This window comes from Triturus cristatus, chromosome 2_2, assembly GCF_964204655.1.
Source record: "Triturus cristatus chromosome 2_2, aTriCri1.1, whole genome shotgun sequence".
Taxonomy (NCBI): Eukaryota; Metazoa; Chordata; class Amphibia; order Caudata; family Salamandridae; genus Triturus; species Triturus cristatus.
Window position 1 is genome coordinate 1,179,789,740 of NC_140582.1, and position 14,480 is coordinate 1,179,804,219.

At 43.2% G+C, this 14,480-nt stretch overlaps 1 protein-coding gene across 2 annotated transcripts in view; it reads right to left on the reverse strand.

Annotated features, from left to right (window-relative positions):
- The window catches only part of EXOC6B (exocyst complex component 6B), a 1,605,823-nt gene that overhangs the window by 911,842 nt on the left and 679,501 nt on the right, over nucleotides 1-14,480 (reverse strand). For both annotated transcript variants that reach the window (XM_085642756.1, XM_085642755.1), the window contains exon 16: nucleotides 6,738-6,849. In XM_085642756.1, coding sequence (XP_085498882.1) covers nucleotides 6,738-6,849 — 112 coding nt within the window. The remainder of the gene's footprint in view (nucleotides 1-6,737; nucleotides 6,850-14,480) is intronic.

A 14,480-nucleotide genomic window follows, 5' to 3' on the forward strand; every position in this document is an offset into this window, starting at 1 on the left:
GGTTGGGTGTGATCCACCTATGAAATTGTGTCATTGTACATTAAGCAGTAATGAAAAGCCTTCCAAGAAAAAACACAAAGGTTACAAGTGGGAAAGATTTATAAAGCCATACAACTATCTCTCAAACCTCCCATCGTCTTTACATTTGAAAAACTCATAACATTTCTGTTGCAATTTCTCTATAAATCACAGGCAACACATCAATCAATCAGGATTTGTAGAGTGGCTGCTTCACCCGTGAGGGTCGCAAGGCGCCGTGGGTTCATGCTGTGGGATCACGCTGCCTGTTCCTATTGGTTGAATATCCAGGTCTTGAGGTCCTTCCTGAACTGCTGGACCGATGTTGAGGCTCCGAGGTGCAGGGGGAGGGCGTCTCAGGTCTTAGCTGCCAGGTGGGAGAAGGATTGGCCTCTGCTGTTTGCCCCGTGGATGTGCTGGGTAGCTGCTAGGGAGAGTGATCTGGAACGGAATTTCCTGGCAAATTGGTGTAAATTCATGTGTTCTTTTTAGGTACGTTGGTCTTTGTTATGTAGTGCTTTGTAAGCATGGGTGAGCAGCTTGAACTGGCATCTCTTTGCGACTGGTACCCAATTGAGTTTCCTAAGATGCGGGTGATGTGCGTTTATTTGGGGAGGTCGAGAAATGAGTCTTGCGCTGTGTTCTGGATGGTCTGGAGCTTCTTTATGAGTTGGGCGGTGAGTGCTATGTAGAGGGATTTGCTATAGTCATCTGCTGGTGAAGAGAGCTTGTGTGACAGTTCGCCTGGTGTTGGATTGGCCATCTGAAGACCTTCCTGAGCATTCGTAGAGTGAGGAAGTAAGCAGAGGAAACAGCGCTGACCTGCTTCTTCATGGATAGCTGGCTGTAGAGGATGATGCTGAGGTTACAGGCAAATTCTGTGGGTTTGGGGTTAGGACCCAGCTCAGGTGGCCATCATTTGTTGTTTCATAGGGTGTCCTTGCCTTTCCCAAAGATGAGTACTTCCGTCTGTCTGTGTTGAGTTTGAGACAGTTGTTCATCCAGACAGCCACATCCTTCATGAAACTTTAGAACCTGTCTTTGATGGTCGCTGGGTCGTTTGTTAGTGAGAGGAAGAGTTGGATGTCGTCAGTGTAGGAGATGTCATATAAAAGTTGAAGAGGGATGGGCTGAGGGACATATTTCACTGAAAGGTGGAGTTTTGATTAATTGAATTTCTGTGCTTGATATACCCCGCTAGGAGATGGCCTAAATAGTTTGCACTTGGAATTGTCTGTTGAATTTGTGGCTTATTTGTAAATAGATTGTATTTGTCAGTACTAGATATGTATTGAATGTTTCATTAATTTTTCTTCTATGTGACATACTTTCATTATGTTTTATACAGCCTCAATTATTTCTTAACAAACCACACTTTACAAATAATGGAGAGAGAGATGGTAATATTCATTTTAGTTAATGGGAAGTACTATTATTACTTAAACACCACTCCAGGATGTGGACATGCCTTCAATATCTAAAGATTAGGATAATAAAAAGCGGTCTTCGAGTATTAACTGCCGGTAAGCAATCCAGACAGTGAGTTACAATGGCATCTAATGGAAACAGAGGGTTTCATATAAAAAACTGTAACAACAGACCTTAAACTTAGAATCACATATAATTATAATCATAAACCATCAGCACCATAAAGTAACATAATCAAGGTATTTGAATTCATAGCAGTGGACGATTAGGCCAGTTTCATGTCCAGAAAAAAAGTAGTTTTTTTATGGCTACAAGAGGCTATGTTGTACCACCAAATCTACTGGCATGTCCTGGACCTTTCTGAACTACTGCCACCCGCAGACCACTCCTGCCCTAGCCTCCAAGACATGACTCACTCCCACAGATACTGTTGCCAAAGATCACCAGCTAATAATACAATTACCACTACTTAATCCATTATGTGCCTTAAGAAAAATCTCTGAGCATGTAAGGGCATGTGCTACCCTATTCCCATCCGGATAAGGGTCCCTTACTTCCATAATGCAAGCTCAACCACAGCAATTCTTTGATATGAAAAATCATGGATTTGTCCTGGTGTTTTTGTGCAACATATAACTTTAAGATGAGGTGAATGATTGCTGATATGAAAACGTTGCTTAACTACGATAAAGATCTTACAGGTGAATACTCTATCTACCTGCAGAATAATCCCAGGTGTCAGACTTGATCCAAAAACTTCAAACCTCTCAAATGGCCGGAAAGGATCTGACTTCATATTGATGCCAGAAGTGGCGTCAGATGATGTCAACGAACCCATGCTATATGCCCACCCTGGCATGACGACCTGTCTCCATCCATTTTTCCCAACCTTTGAAGCGAATAGACAGACTGAAATCGAAGAGTAGCTCAGTACCAAAATAGATTTTGGAGCCTCATTAATCTTCTCTGTAACACATCCATCAAATGGGGAGGCGGGTGGGTCGTAAGGAATCTGCAAGTAGATGGGAGTATTCACCAGAAATATTCTGATTTCTGATGGATACCTCTACCTGCAGATTCATCGCCTGTAGAATAGATTCCCAAGTAAGACCCTGCACAGGAGGAGGGTTGATGGATGATTGGACAAGGAAATCCTGGAAAACGGATTTCTCAAAGTGGCTGTCCCTACGTGCTATGCGATCCAGACAATAATGCTTGGCAAAAGTGTAGGCATACCTACATCACTGGCTTACAAACATCGGCTATGGGGACGCCTCTCGCAAAGGTAAAAGTGGCTGATTTGGCCCCAGTGGAATGGGTTCTCATCTCTCCTGGAGGATCCATATTGGCCAAAGTGTAACAAGCTTTGATACAAAGTATGACCAGACTTGAAAAGGTCCTCTTCTGTACTGCTTTCCCCTTCTTGGCACTTCTGTACCCAACAAAGAGCTGGCCATCAAGCCATGTACTCCAGGTATTAGTTGACTGCCCACCTAGGATCCAACCTGTGTAACCACTCCTTCTCCTTGATAGGATGAGGTGGGTGGAGGTTGTAAAACATGGGGAGAGTGTCACAACTTTTGGCAGGAAAGAAACCCTGGTTCGTGACACCTGCTTATCAGGGAAAAAGGAATTAAAGGGTGGATGTGAACTAAAGAGCTTGCAATTTGCTCACCTATCTTGCAATGCTGGGGGAGATCACAATGGAGTCTGGCAGGTCTTACCTGTAATGTAGCCACTGCCTGCAGCGGTATCACTGCATGGCTCTCATGTGCTAACATTCATGTGTGACGAGGAGAATGTAGGAATCTAACAGACCTAGAAATCTCAGGACCTTCAGAACTGGAACTCATGTGCCTTGTTGGAAGGGTAGTACCATCTTCTTGAGTTCGGAATCCCCAGAGAGGGAGGAAAGGCTCAGAGCAGAGTGGTGTACAGTACCGACCCAAGCGTATGAACTGGATTCATTGGGAGGGCCAGAGAGATTTGGGTTCATTGATGGAACAGCCAAAGTCGAACAGTAGGGACACTGCGGAGTCAAAATGGCGCAAAACCACTTATGGCGATCCAGCTTTGAGCATCCTATCATTCCGGTATTGTCCTCAAACATCTGAGGTGGGCTACAACCACTGACATTACCTTCCTGAAGACTCAAGATGCCCATGTTAAACCAAAGGTAAGCACTGCAAATTAGTAGTGTGCAGAACCCACTACAAAACTCGAGTACTTTGGGTGCGATCGCAGGATAGGAATGTGTAAATACCCATACCGCAGGTCGAGGGACACAATCCAGTCTCCACATTCCAACATCAGCAACACTTGAGCCAGGTTCAGAATCTTCAGCTTTTTCTCCCAGAGGTAGAAGTTCAGATCTCTGAGGTCCAGGATCAAAGGCAGACCGCCGTTCTTCATGAGCACCAAATAGTCAGGTGCGTAACATGCCAGACCCTTTTCCTGACCTTGCATAACTCCATAGCTCCTTTCAATAAAAGAGCTGCTGCCTCTTGTTACAGTATGTCCAAGTTTTTGGGGGGCAGGGGGGAGAGGCGAGGGTGTTGGAAGGCGGGGGAGAGATATGGGCCGTAGCCTGACGATGTTGCCTCATCTTGTCAGATGACTACAATGGACGGGGTGAAGTCGAAGACCTCTTCAACTTCTTGCTCTTCTTTTTGTAGGACTTATCGCAGTGGGACAACTTCGACGAAGACCTATCGCTCCGCGACTGATCCCAGGGCTTTCTTCTCAACCGGGATGGAGACCGTCGTGGCGTCCCACGTTGAGTGTAAAAGAGCTTGAGGGGATTGCTCCCTCAAGGCCTTGGGGTGCATAGCATGACAATCGATGCAGGTCTTAGGGTCGTGCTCAAGGCAGCAGAAACAGACTAGGTATAGGTACCATTACTGATATTTGCAGGTGACAGGCACCACATGGCTTGAATCCAGCCTTCCTCATTGACAACTCTGCCACACTAGGAGACAAGTCTAAAAAACTTTGACAAAAAGTCAAAAAAAGACATAAAAAAATGTTTGGGGATAGCTCTCTCAGGATTTGCGATGACTGGCGCGAAAAGAAAGGAACGAACGTCAGTGCGCTGGGGTGTCGCCAATATAGACACTGCACTCATCACTTCCGGAGTGGATAAAGCCACGCAGAGTCGAACTATGCCACCTACCAGCGCGCAAGGGTACTACTCATGAAACATTTCTGGATCCAGACTGATACCTGGGGATAAATCGAAGGTAAGCAATCTGTGGCTAGAAGGCTCTTTCAGATCCCCGATTTTTTTTATAGAGACATGGTACTGCATAATTAAATGAGGAAATACCCCTCAGAGAGTGATCTCCGGGTCCGTGTCATATGCCTTGAATTATTCTAAAGGATCTGCAGGCAGTAGTATCCAACAGAACAAAATGTACTAATGGTCTCATTGGACTGTGCAACTTTCATAATGCATATACCATTACCTGAATGTGAGGTATACATCACAATACGGCAAATCTGGCCACCAATATTAAGCTTAATTCAGATCCTGTAAATACAACTTAGTAGCGAAACGTTTGCAGTAGGAACAAGACCATACACAATGTCCCTTTAAATACACACTGCAAAATGATGTTCACAACCGTGCATAGTAAGCTTTAGGACCAAATAAATACAAGTCCTCTTTCACTTGGATGTACCGTTTTGTATTTTGCAACTTTAGCTTTTGAAATTAAAGATCTATAAGAGTGTTTTATTCCCAATTTTACAGTAGCACCCAGGAATCTTCTGTGCCAGCTACACCTCAACAGATGTCACATGTGATGCCAATGTGACTAATTATAGTGCACCATTTTCCTTTTGTAAAAATAATCATTTTTTATTAACATGCAGTTGGTAGTAGTATCCTACTGCTCAGATATTTTATAGCATTCTGATATCCAGTATTGCACTGATTCACTTAATGAACATTCATAATACGCTAAAAGTAGACCTACAACAAAGTTTCAAGGCCACTCACAAATTTTCAGGAGTAATCTCATTTGTAAGCATGTACACATAATTACATATACATTATGTACATGTGCACATGTCTATACCTATAAAAGGAGCGCTTTGTTTTTTAGCCTCCATAGGAAAAATATTTTTAAAAGAAAAACTCCCTTTTGCCTACATCTATATGTGCGTTGTCTGGTCCCCGCCGAACCTCCTTCTCCCACAATTCCCTCCCTAGATACAGATTTACTTCTGTCCTTAAAAAGAGCAAATGTCCCGTTGTTTACATGGTGGGAATGCCCCTTGGAAAGGCTTTGTATACATAGAAAGTAGCATTCCTTGGACGTTCGTACTCTTTCTTTCTCAAACCCGCACATCCTCACTCTAGGGATCGGATCAGCTCACATAATTTTAGAACCCACGAGTGAAAACATCTGTTTTGAACACTGAATGATAGTTTACAGGTATCTATCCTTAAAACCAGCCATTTGCACATCATAGTAAAACTTTTGTGCACGAATGGCTTTGCGAATCGTCTGCAACGTTATCAGGAATATTTATCACCAGAGTCCAATTGGACACTAAACCACCCGTTTATTTCAGGGCAAACAATAAAAAGTCCTATTGCATTATTTAGCTTATTTTCACCCTGCATTCTTCTATTTCCACCCCTAAATTTTTAGTGGAATTTAGTACAATATTTCTTCATTATTTTTCTACCAGACTAGGATTTCTTACCTCTGAACTGTTCTGTATTGTGTTTATTTATTCCTCCATCTATGTCACAGATCCTCTGCATGGCCAACCTTTAAAATCGGTCAAGCTACCAAAAGGAGACCATGGAGCACTTGTGAGGACCTTAGGACCAGCCTGGTCTATGAAGAGGTCCATGCAAGGCTGTGGAAGAGGGGTTACAGCACACAGAGACCATCCTCTCTTCCACTGACACCTAGGCAGAAACATCTGATCCAAAAACGGCTACGAAGATTCAGATTCTCACGTCACTGCTTCAGATCTACAATTTTTAACGCTATGAAGGAATGTGTGAAGCCAACCACAGACACCTGTTATTTCAGATTAGAAGCATGGAACTGTCTTGTCTTACAAATATCCACACCAAGCTTGCTTGGTTCACTCTAGCAAAAGGTGCCAGGATCTAAATGACTATGGAGAATATTCAGCCTGCCCTCACGGGTGGTGGTCTTGAAGACAGACTGGATACGGCTGACAAAGATGAAGATCCTGTTATGAGATATCACAGAAGTACATTAGCACACAGGGACATGGAAGGAAGCTCACAAACTATGTTTCCATACCTCAGTCAGTCCAATGTTCCTTCTCTTAATCACAGTCTGTAAACAGTTATTCAATATTCGGGTAAGGAGCAGATTTGTGGATTTTCTTATCATGTCGTCGACCTCCGTTGAGCTGCAAGTAGATAAAAAGGCTTTCAAAATATAGACTGAAATAAAGTCTAACAAAATGTGCCATAAAATTCCAGACTATGTTGGTCCTGCTCTAAAGCCCAGTGTGAGACTGGGGTGTAAATGATTACCGTTATCAACCCACTAAGCATTTGTTCAATTTCTGTTGCCATCTACACAATTGTTGTTTTAAATAAATCAGACATAAAACTAGAAAAATAGCAGCAAGAAGTGACATGCAAACTCACAATATCAATGTAGATGTCCACACAGAAAAAACACTAAGAAAAAAGTCTGTAGTGATGATCCTATCAGAGGTGGGGCACTTTCATTGTATGCATTATTCTGTGCACTGCGTGTGTTAACATATGGATGTAGCGATCACTAGTGCAGTGGCTCCACATTTGGCTCTTTTTTTCTAATCAAGATCTAATGTTGGTATGGGGGTTCAGTTTCCTTTTTTGCACTGTGATCAATGGCACTCTTGTTCTACCAGTGTATTACTACATTTCAGCTGGCCGTGCTGGGTCATCATTCGTGGAAAAACCTCAGGTGTGGACACCAGAAAGCACACCTGAATATCACCCCATTTGGGGGTGGGAGGGGATAATTACTTGTTTTATTTCCCTTCAACACAGGCAATAAATGAGTCATGGTATTGTGCATAATTTCACATCTGTTTTTCAATGTATATTTATCAAGATTTTACTACAGCTCTTTTTTTAACGAAAACTGAAACTAGAAAATTACAGCTCAACTATATAGGCATCCCTGTGCACTTAAAGCCACTATTTATCCGGCATGGTAAGAGATAAGAAAAGACAGAAACACATAACAGTCCCAAATTAGGCCCTTGGACATCTAGTTACAAAAATCAACAATGTTCAGCACATTCGTAGAACATCATAAAACCTACTGCCTTCCGTCACAAGCAGGTTAAAGACGGAGCGTTATAATCAACCAGTGGCGTATGAGCACTACAAACGCCAGTTAAGACCCCGCTTAGCCACGCGTCCTGAGGATAAGGACTTTGAGTACACATCGACAGCACATACCTATTGTACTCTTCCTTGCACTGTATGTGTCACCAGGGCATGACATCCCTCACAGAGGTCTGTCATCAGTTCAGATCCACTGCCAAAAATATAGTGTTCCATTCTGTAAGCATCCCTCCTCTACCATGTAGCCTTCACTGCACCACAATAGCTGCTACCTCCGCTCACGTCCATTTATTGACATCTGCTGACCAAGCTCTAACATTTGGGGGAAGTCTGGCCTTTCACACCATGGCTATATGCCTTTTAGCAAGCATCAGCCCCAAGTCGATGAACTTGCAGGTGTGCATAGTGAATGTATGTCAGTGCATCCAGTCCAGCATGCAAGTCACAGTATCCTGTTCTGCCCTCCTACAAGCTTATTCAGACAGGAGTGATACAATTGTACAAGCAGCTCTCAATCCCACACAATATGATGACAATCTGCCCGTGGGGTAAGCCATCGTGAACAGTGGTCTGCCAAACCAGGATACAGCTTCACTATCATTTTGGGTGTCAAAGAAGTTTGGTGCAGATCATTAAACTGGGTACATTTAAATCAGGGGTTCACATGACCTTCGTGTAACGCACAATGTCGGACTACGCTGTTTCATTAAATGCCTGCCCAATCTTTCCCTCCCATCCAAATTTGATGAGATATATGTTGGAGTAGAAATATGGGATACAGTGTTATTTATATAGGATAGATATAGTAGGACCTCCGTTACTGAATGTAATTAACGAGTCTAGTGCAGAAGTCCTAGAGCGGTTATTTTCCTCACTCCGTTTGCAGCTTTGATCTTGAGTTGTATGTGAGAAAGTGCCTCGCTCCTAGCCCACAGGCGACCCTAAGTCGGTGGTATGTAGAAGTGTGCCATTGGTGTAGATCCACTACGGTCTGTATGCCTGCCTCAGTCCATGACTGGATGTTGTAAGTGTTTGCTTATGCTTTAAATTCCAGAAGACACAATATAGGAGTCTCTGAGGCATTAGCTAACGGGACGTCAAGCCACAGAAATCGCTTCCAGCATTACCATACCATTTTCAGTGACTGGGTAATATTTAGCTAACCTAGTATTTCTCAGTATCATTTCATATAAGATTATATTCCCTGCTAATGCTCTAAATTAATCATATTCTGGGTAAAATGCATCCGAAAACCATTTCATAGGTCATTGTAGCTGCGCAGCTAAGTAGTAACCCTCGTAATTCTGCCTATGCCTCCTTCGTCCAGTGGTTGTATAAGTTTATCCAAAGCCACTTGCTTTCTTATCAATCGAGCTTATAGGAGTCCAATTCACTAAAGAATTTCTTGGGCAACAGATCTGGTAGCTTTACAAAGTGGTACTTATTTTCTTTTTTGTAAAAGCGTTTTTATTGCAGAACAATAATAGCAGCAGCATACATTCTTACTTTGCCTGCATCACTTTCAACAATGCCATATGTCCCGTGGCCATTTAGACAGCCGTACACAGCTCATGAGCCCACATCCCGGAGGCCGGGCAGCGATGTTCAGGGTATCATTATACTGAACTATATTTTGAACTTTACTTTTGCCGCTAACATGGTAGGGTGGCTACGTTCCGCTTTAGAGTTTTCCTAATCCCCGTCCCCCGCCCCAACACTGCCCCTCCCCCATCCTTTACAAAGTGGTACTTATGCCCGAGTACCATTTTGGCTATGGCCATACATCCCACTGGAGAGATCAGAAGACCACACCAAAACCCAATCGACTGCCGAGATGCAGACACCACTCGGCCAACATAACCTGTGATCATATACTTGGACGCCCAGTTATTTAAAAGTATAACATTTCCATGCGAGTGGAGATTGTGTAGACCGCAGATATTCAAGTTGATCTACTGGTCTAATGGGGATGAGGAACCATTTGTCCCAATTACATGGTGACCAAACATTCAGCCAAAGTCTGTTATTAAGTTAATTACATCAGTAAAAGGCAACCCCTGGGCCTTTCAGATACAAAATGGTATTGTCTGCATATAAGGAGACAACATGATATCTACTTAGTAGAAGAAACCCCATGATTCTTCCTTACTGCATCCGGAGGCTCCATTGCTAAGACGAAAAAGACTGGGGACAAGGAGTGTCCCTGCCTTGTGCCCCATTATATGGGCCTTTGTTCAGATATAGTCGCATCCCATACCGGGCCACGGGCTGTGTTTATAAAAGCTGAACCCAATGTAAGATACCCTGTCTCCAACCCAGGAGCAGCTCCGCGCCTTCCATCAGCTTAGCCACACACACTCACAATTTCACATCTATGTTATTGTCATTATGTTCACTAGTTTCCTAGTGTGCGGAGGAGCCCAACTGCTGTACTAGAGTAATCCAGCGTGCAATCCAGGTCTGTGATGAGTGCATTGAAATTTGGTGCACCACTGGCAGAGGCGAATGGCATGCTGGGTCAGAAAAACATATACTCCCCTGAGTTTGCGCCCGAGTAGGGAAGAGCATGACAATCCAAACCACTCCCCATTCAAATGAGAGCACACTCTCAACGCTGCATAGGTGCCAATGCACACACGATGGGTCCCAAGCAAACCGCTACTTCAATGAGCTGCCAACACAAGCCCTTGAGCATAGAAAGAGAGATTTTTGGACTATTGTTTCAAATGACAAGAAAGCAAAACAAGGCAATCGAGAAATGCGCAAAAGTCTCTTGTTTTCTATATAGTTATTTTGCTCCGAAGAAGCCACAGAACAGCGGCTCATTCACAGCTGAACGAAATGTTGACCACTACACGTATGAAGTAGGCGGATATGTACCACTGGCCTTTTCCAACACTCACACTAAGATAGGACAATTAGGCTTTCCTCTTTCTTTGCCATGCATAGACACTTATCACAGCACAATCAAGTACCTATACCAAAACAAAGATAAGCACCAGAAAATAAAAACGCATTTTCTAAACATAACATGCACACATTACCTATCTTGCATGGCAATATTAAAAAATAAATGTTTTATTAACCAACTGAAACTGACTTGTGACTATATATGTCATCAAGCACTACATATGCTTCTTCTCACTTATCAGTGCACATGTTTTCCCCTTTCATTTCTCAAAAATTAGGAGAGGTCCCCCTTTGTACATTTACCATATTTCAATCGAATTTAAAAGAAACATGTTGTGCTACTGCTAATAAACAAATATAACAAAGCGACATGTTCTGCCTCACAGCGCATGCCTGGACTTAAAAGTAAGTATATGACATAACAAAATGTTGTGCTATCATTTTATGCTTTCTCAAATTAATATCATGTTTGAAATTATAATCCTGCAGTCCATTCACAGCTATGTAAAAACACAATAGGGGGAAGTGAAACAAAAAAGTACAAACCAGTAGGAGGGAGGTGTACACAGTGGTGATGTAGAGGTGGAAACCGGTGACCACACTGTGATATTAATTAATGACAAAGTATAGGGTCACTAAACAAGGGATGTCTACGAAAAATCAGCAATAAAAAATACATCCCAGGGCACTATTAATACTGGTAAGCAGTGGAAGAGGCTTTGTTGCAGAACCTTGATTGGATCAACTTTTATAATTTTGTAATTAGAACTTTCAGTAAAATTCAGTAAGAGGGAAGAGGTGTGGCGCCGCGGCCAGGGCGACTGACTCCGGAATCTGGGGATCACGGTTCGGGTGAAGGCGGCAGATTAGCCCAGCACCATGTGACTCTGGGCAATAGCTTGCTTAATCTTTCCGACGGCCCCCAGCGCCTAGAGACCCTTACGGGTGATTGTTCGCGTTTTACAAATGTGGATTATTATTATCTAAGACACATGACATATGCAATCTAAAGGACATTTCAATATTAGCTATTTTGTTGACCTTTTTTCTCTCTAAACAGTGAATGATACACCCCTTAGTTTTGATTTTTCTTAAATATATTTTTCTAAACTGATTTACAGTAGAAATTACTAAAAGCTCGTGAATATCGTGAACCCTTACGCTAACCACCGATGTTAGCCTAACATTTACTTTCCCCAATCGTTCCTCCTAACTTGTATCGTATCCTTAGCTCTTCCAAAACTGGTCCTAAGCCTGTCCATAACTCCTACTTGATTGTTACACTGTCCTTAGACTACCTAGCAGAAATGACCCAAGCCTTAACGTTCACGCCTGTTTGTCTAGCTACTAACATCCAGTTAATCGAAGGACACCTGATCAACAAAAAGGTCAGCTGGGAATCTGGGGTCATTTAACCAAATACACTAGATGGCTCTATCCTTTGCGAAGGCCTAAATCCCATTTTGAGTGCAGCTGTCATCGCACAGAATATAGTGTTCTGGCGACGAGTCCAAAAAGAATATGGATGCGCACACTCTTCTGGGCATCACTGTATACATATACACAAACCATGCTGCCTTTGTGAGGTGACAGATCTGGTGAAAGGGCATATACCTTTTCTGCAGTCATAGTGCTCGCCAGTAGTGCTTCAATAATGCAGCAGCTCCCACCTTCATAAACGAGGCACTGATTCCAGGAACAAGTCATTAATGGGGATGGATGCCCATTTCATGGTGCCAGGTCCATGCCCTTCAGCCCCTTCGCCTTACTGCACTACCTTCCTGAACAAAGAACAGATGACGCAGAGTAGGTAGAGCAGAAAAGAGGGCCGAAACAGAACGGGCCCCACTAAAATGAAAAAAGGAGGCAAAATCTGCGGAGTCAATCAAGATTGATTAAAAAAAAGTCGGGGCAGGCATACAAACCTGGGGTGTCGCTTTAAAATAAGGTCAGAAAGACACAAATCAAAGAGTCGTGAGATGTGGCGTAAAATGACCCCAACATATGGCAGTCTCACTTGACAGAAGTTCAAAATGGGCAGCGCCAGCTCCACAAGATGGACCCACTAAAAGTGACCCCAAAAGGCTATGCTCCTTCCTTTAGGAAACAGGGTTTCTAATCAGAGACCAATACCCTGGAATCCCCTTGTCTCGGATTCCAGCGCTGAGCTGACATACCTCGCATTTGGTTTGGGATTTGCTCTATTTGAAGAAATTCGACCCGACATATCAGACTGAATGACAGCAGAATGAGCTGGAGTCCTGCTGGACTTCAGAGGACCAGGGTTCAGACCTGGACAATGGATTTTCTGACGATCAAAGCGAAAGTTAAAGGATCATTCCTGAGAAGAAGAAGAGAGCCCTTTAGGGCACTGTCTCGCCAAACACCACTTAGAGAACAAGACAACTAAAAGCATGCAGGCTGCGTCCTTCCAGATCTACTTAACGGCAAATGGGAATTTCACTCAGCAAGAGGTCCCGGTCGCCCCCGAAGCCCCCTCCTCTCAACAGTTGGGTCCAATCGCTTCATTCTGAAGCGGGCTTTTGGGAAGGGGCTGAGATGTTGCCTTCTTTGATCTGTCATCGGCATGACATTAGGCGCTGTAAGGACAACCATCTTCATCGCAGACAGCGGAATGACAGATGGCGGAGAAAGAAGCTGCAGAGCATCAAAGTGGAAGATTCAAAAGCAGTGGTAACTTCAGGGGCTTCGGTGAGTCAACCTCCTGTGACCCTGCTCCCACTGCTCCAGTCTTACCGAACTTAAGGCAAAGACTGCTGCCCAGAGCATGATGCGGCGGAGAGTGACCATCATGGGGCACAACCCATCCCATGCCGCCCATGTCCTTCGTTCTGGAATGCCAGTTGACTGCTCGGAAGTAAATTCTATTCCTTCCCTACTTCAAATACTAAAGTTCGGCCATTTACCCTTTTCAGTATATCACGGTGCACGCTTATAGTGAACTTTTTTTTTTTTTAATGTGGTTTAACAGACCTCCCCCCAGCCTAAAGTGATATGTGAAAAGAAAGTATGCATGCAATGCTGCACAGTTCTGCTTTTTTCTCCGACTTCCCTCATTTTAACGGAAAAAGTAAAAACCAACATTAATTTGTTAACGTCGACCACTAAGGCAATGTACCCATGTCACACTTACGATGTATCTATTATTAGCTAGAGTGCTGGAATTATTTATTTATTTTCTTTTGGAATGCACTCTAAACCTCATGATTATTTTCAAATGTTTAATGAGAACATCCGCATGTTTTGCAGGAGTATGCCTTATTTAAATGAGCGCACGTGTCGCCTGCTTGGAGGGGGGGAAGAGAAGCAATGGCTTCTGATCTGTAATCCTGGTCCTCCTTCAGGGGAATCTAGAATGAAATCATAAGCACTGAACTGCCCCACTCCCAAGTGGTATTCCAGAGCACTTTTCATGGAAAATGCAATTTAAGTATTTCATTACAAAACCCATATCCTATTATTGTATGTAAAATAATGTAGCAGGGAATTAAAAGGCTATATTGTCCAATTCCATTTATTTTCCTTAAAATGAAAAAACACTAAAATATATAAAAGTCACTAGGGGAACTAGGTGACAAGAAAAAAACCTCTTTCACAAACATTTTTAAAGGAAATAGATGGGGAAATAAAGGGCAATGTAGCCACGTAGACGGAAGCTATCTGAGGTTGGAGAACAGACACTGCAGCTATAAAGACCCCCAATCCTCCAGTATCCCACCATGGTCTCTCAGTGGCGGTTGCTTCAATTCTTTTCTTTTTCACA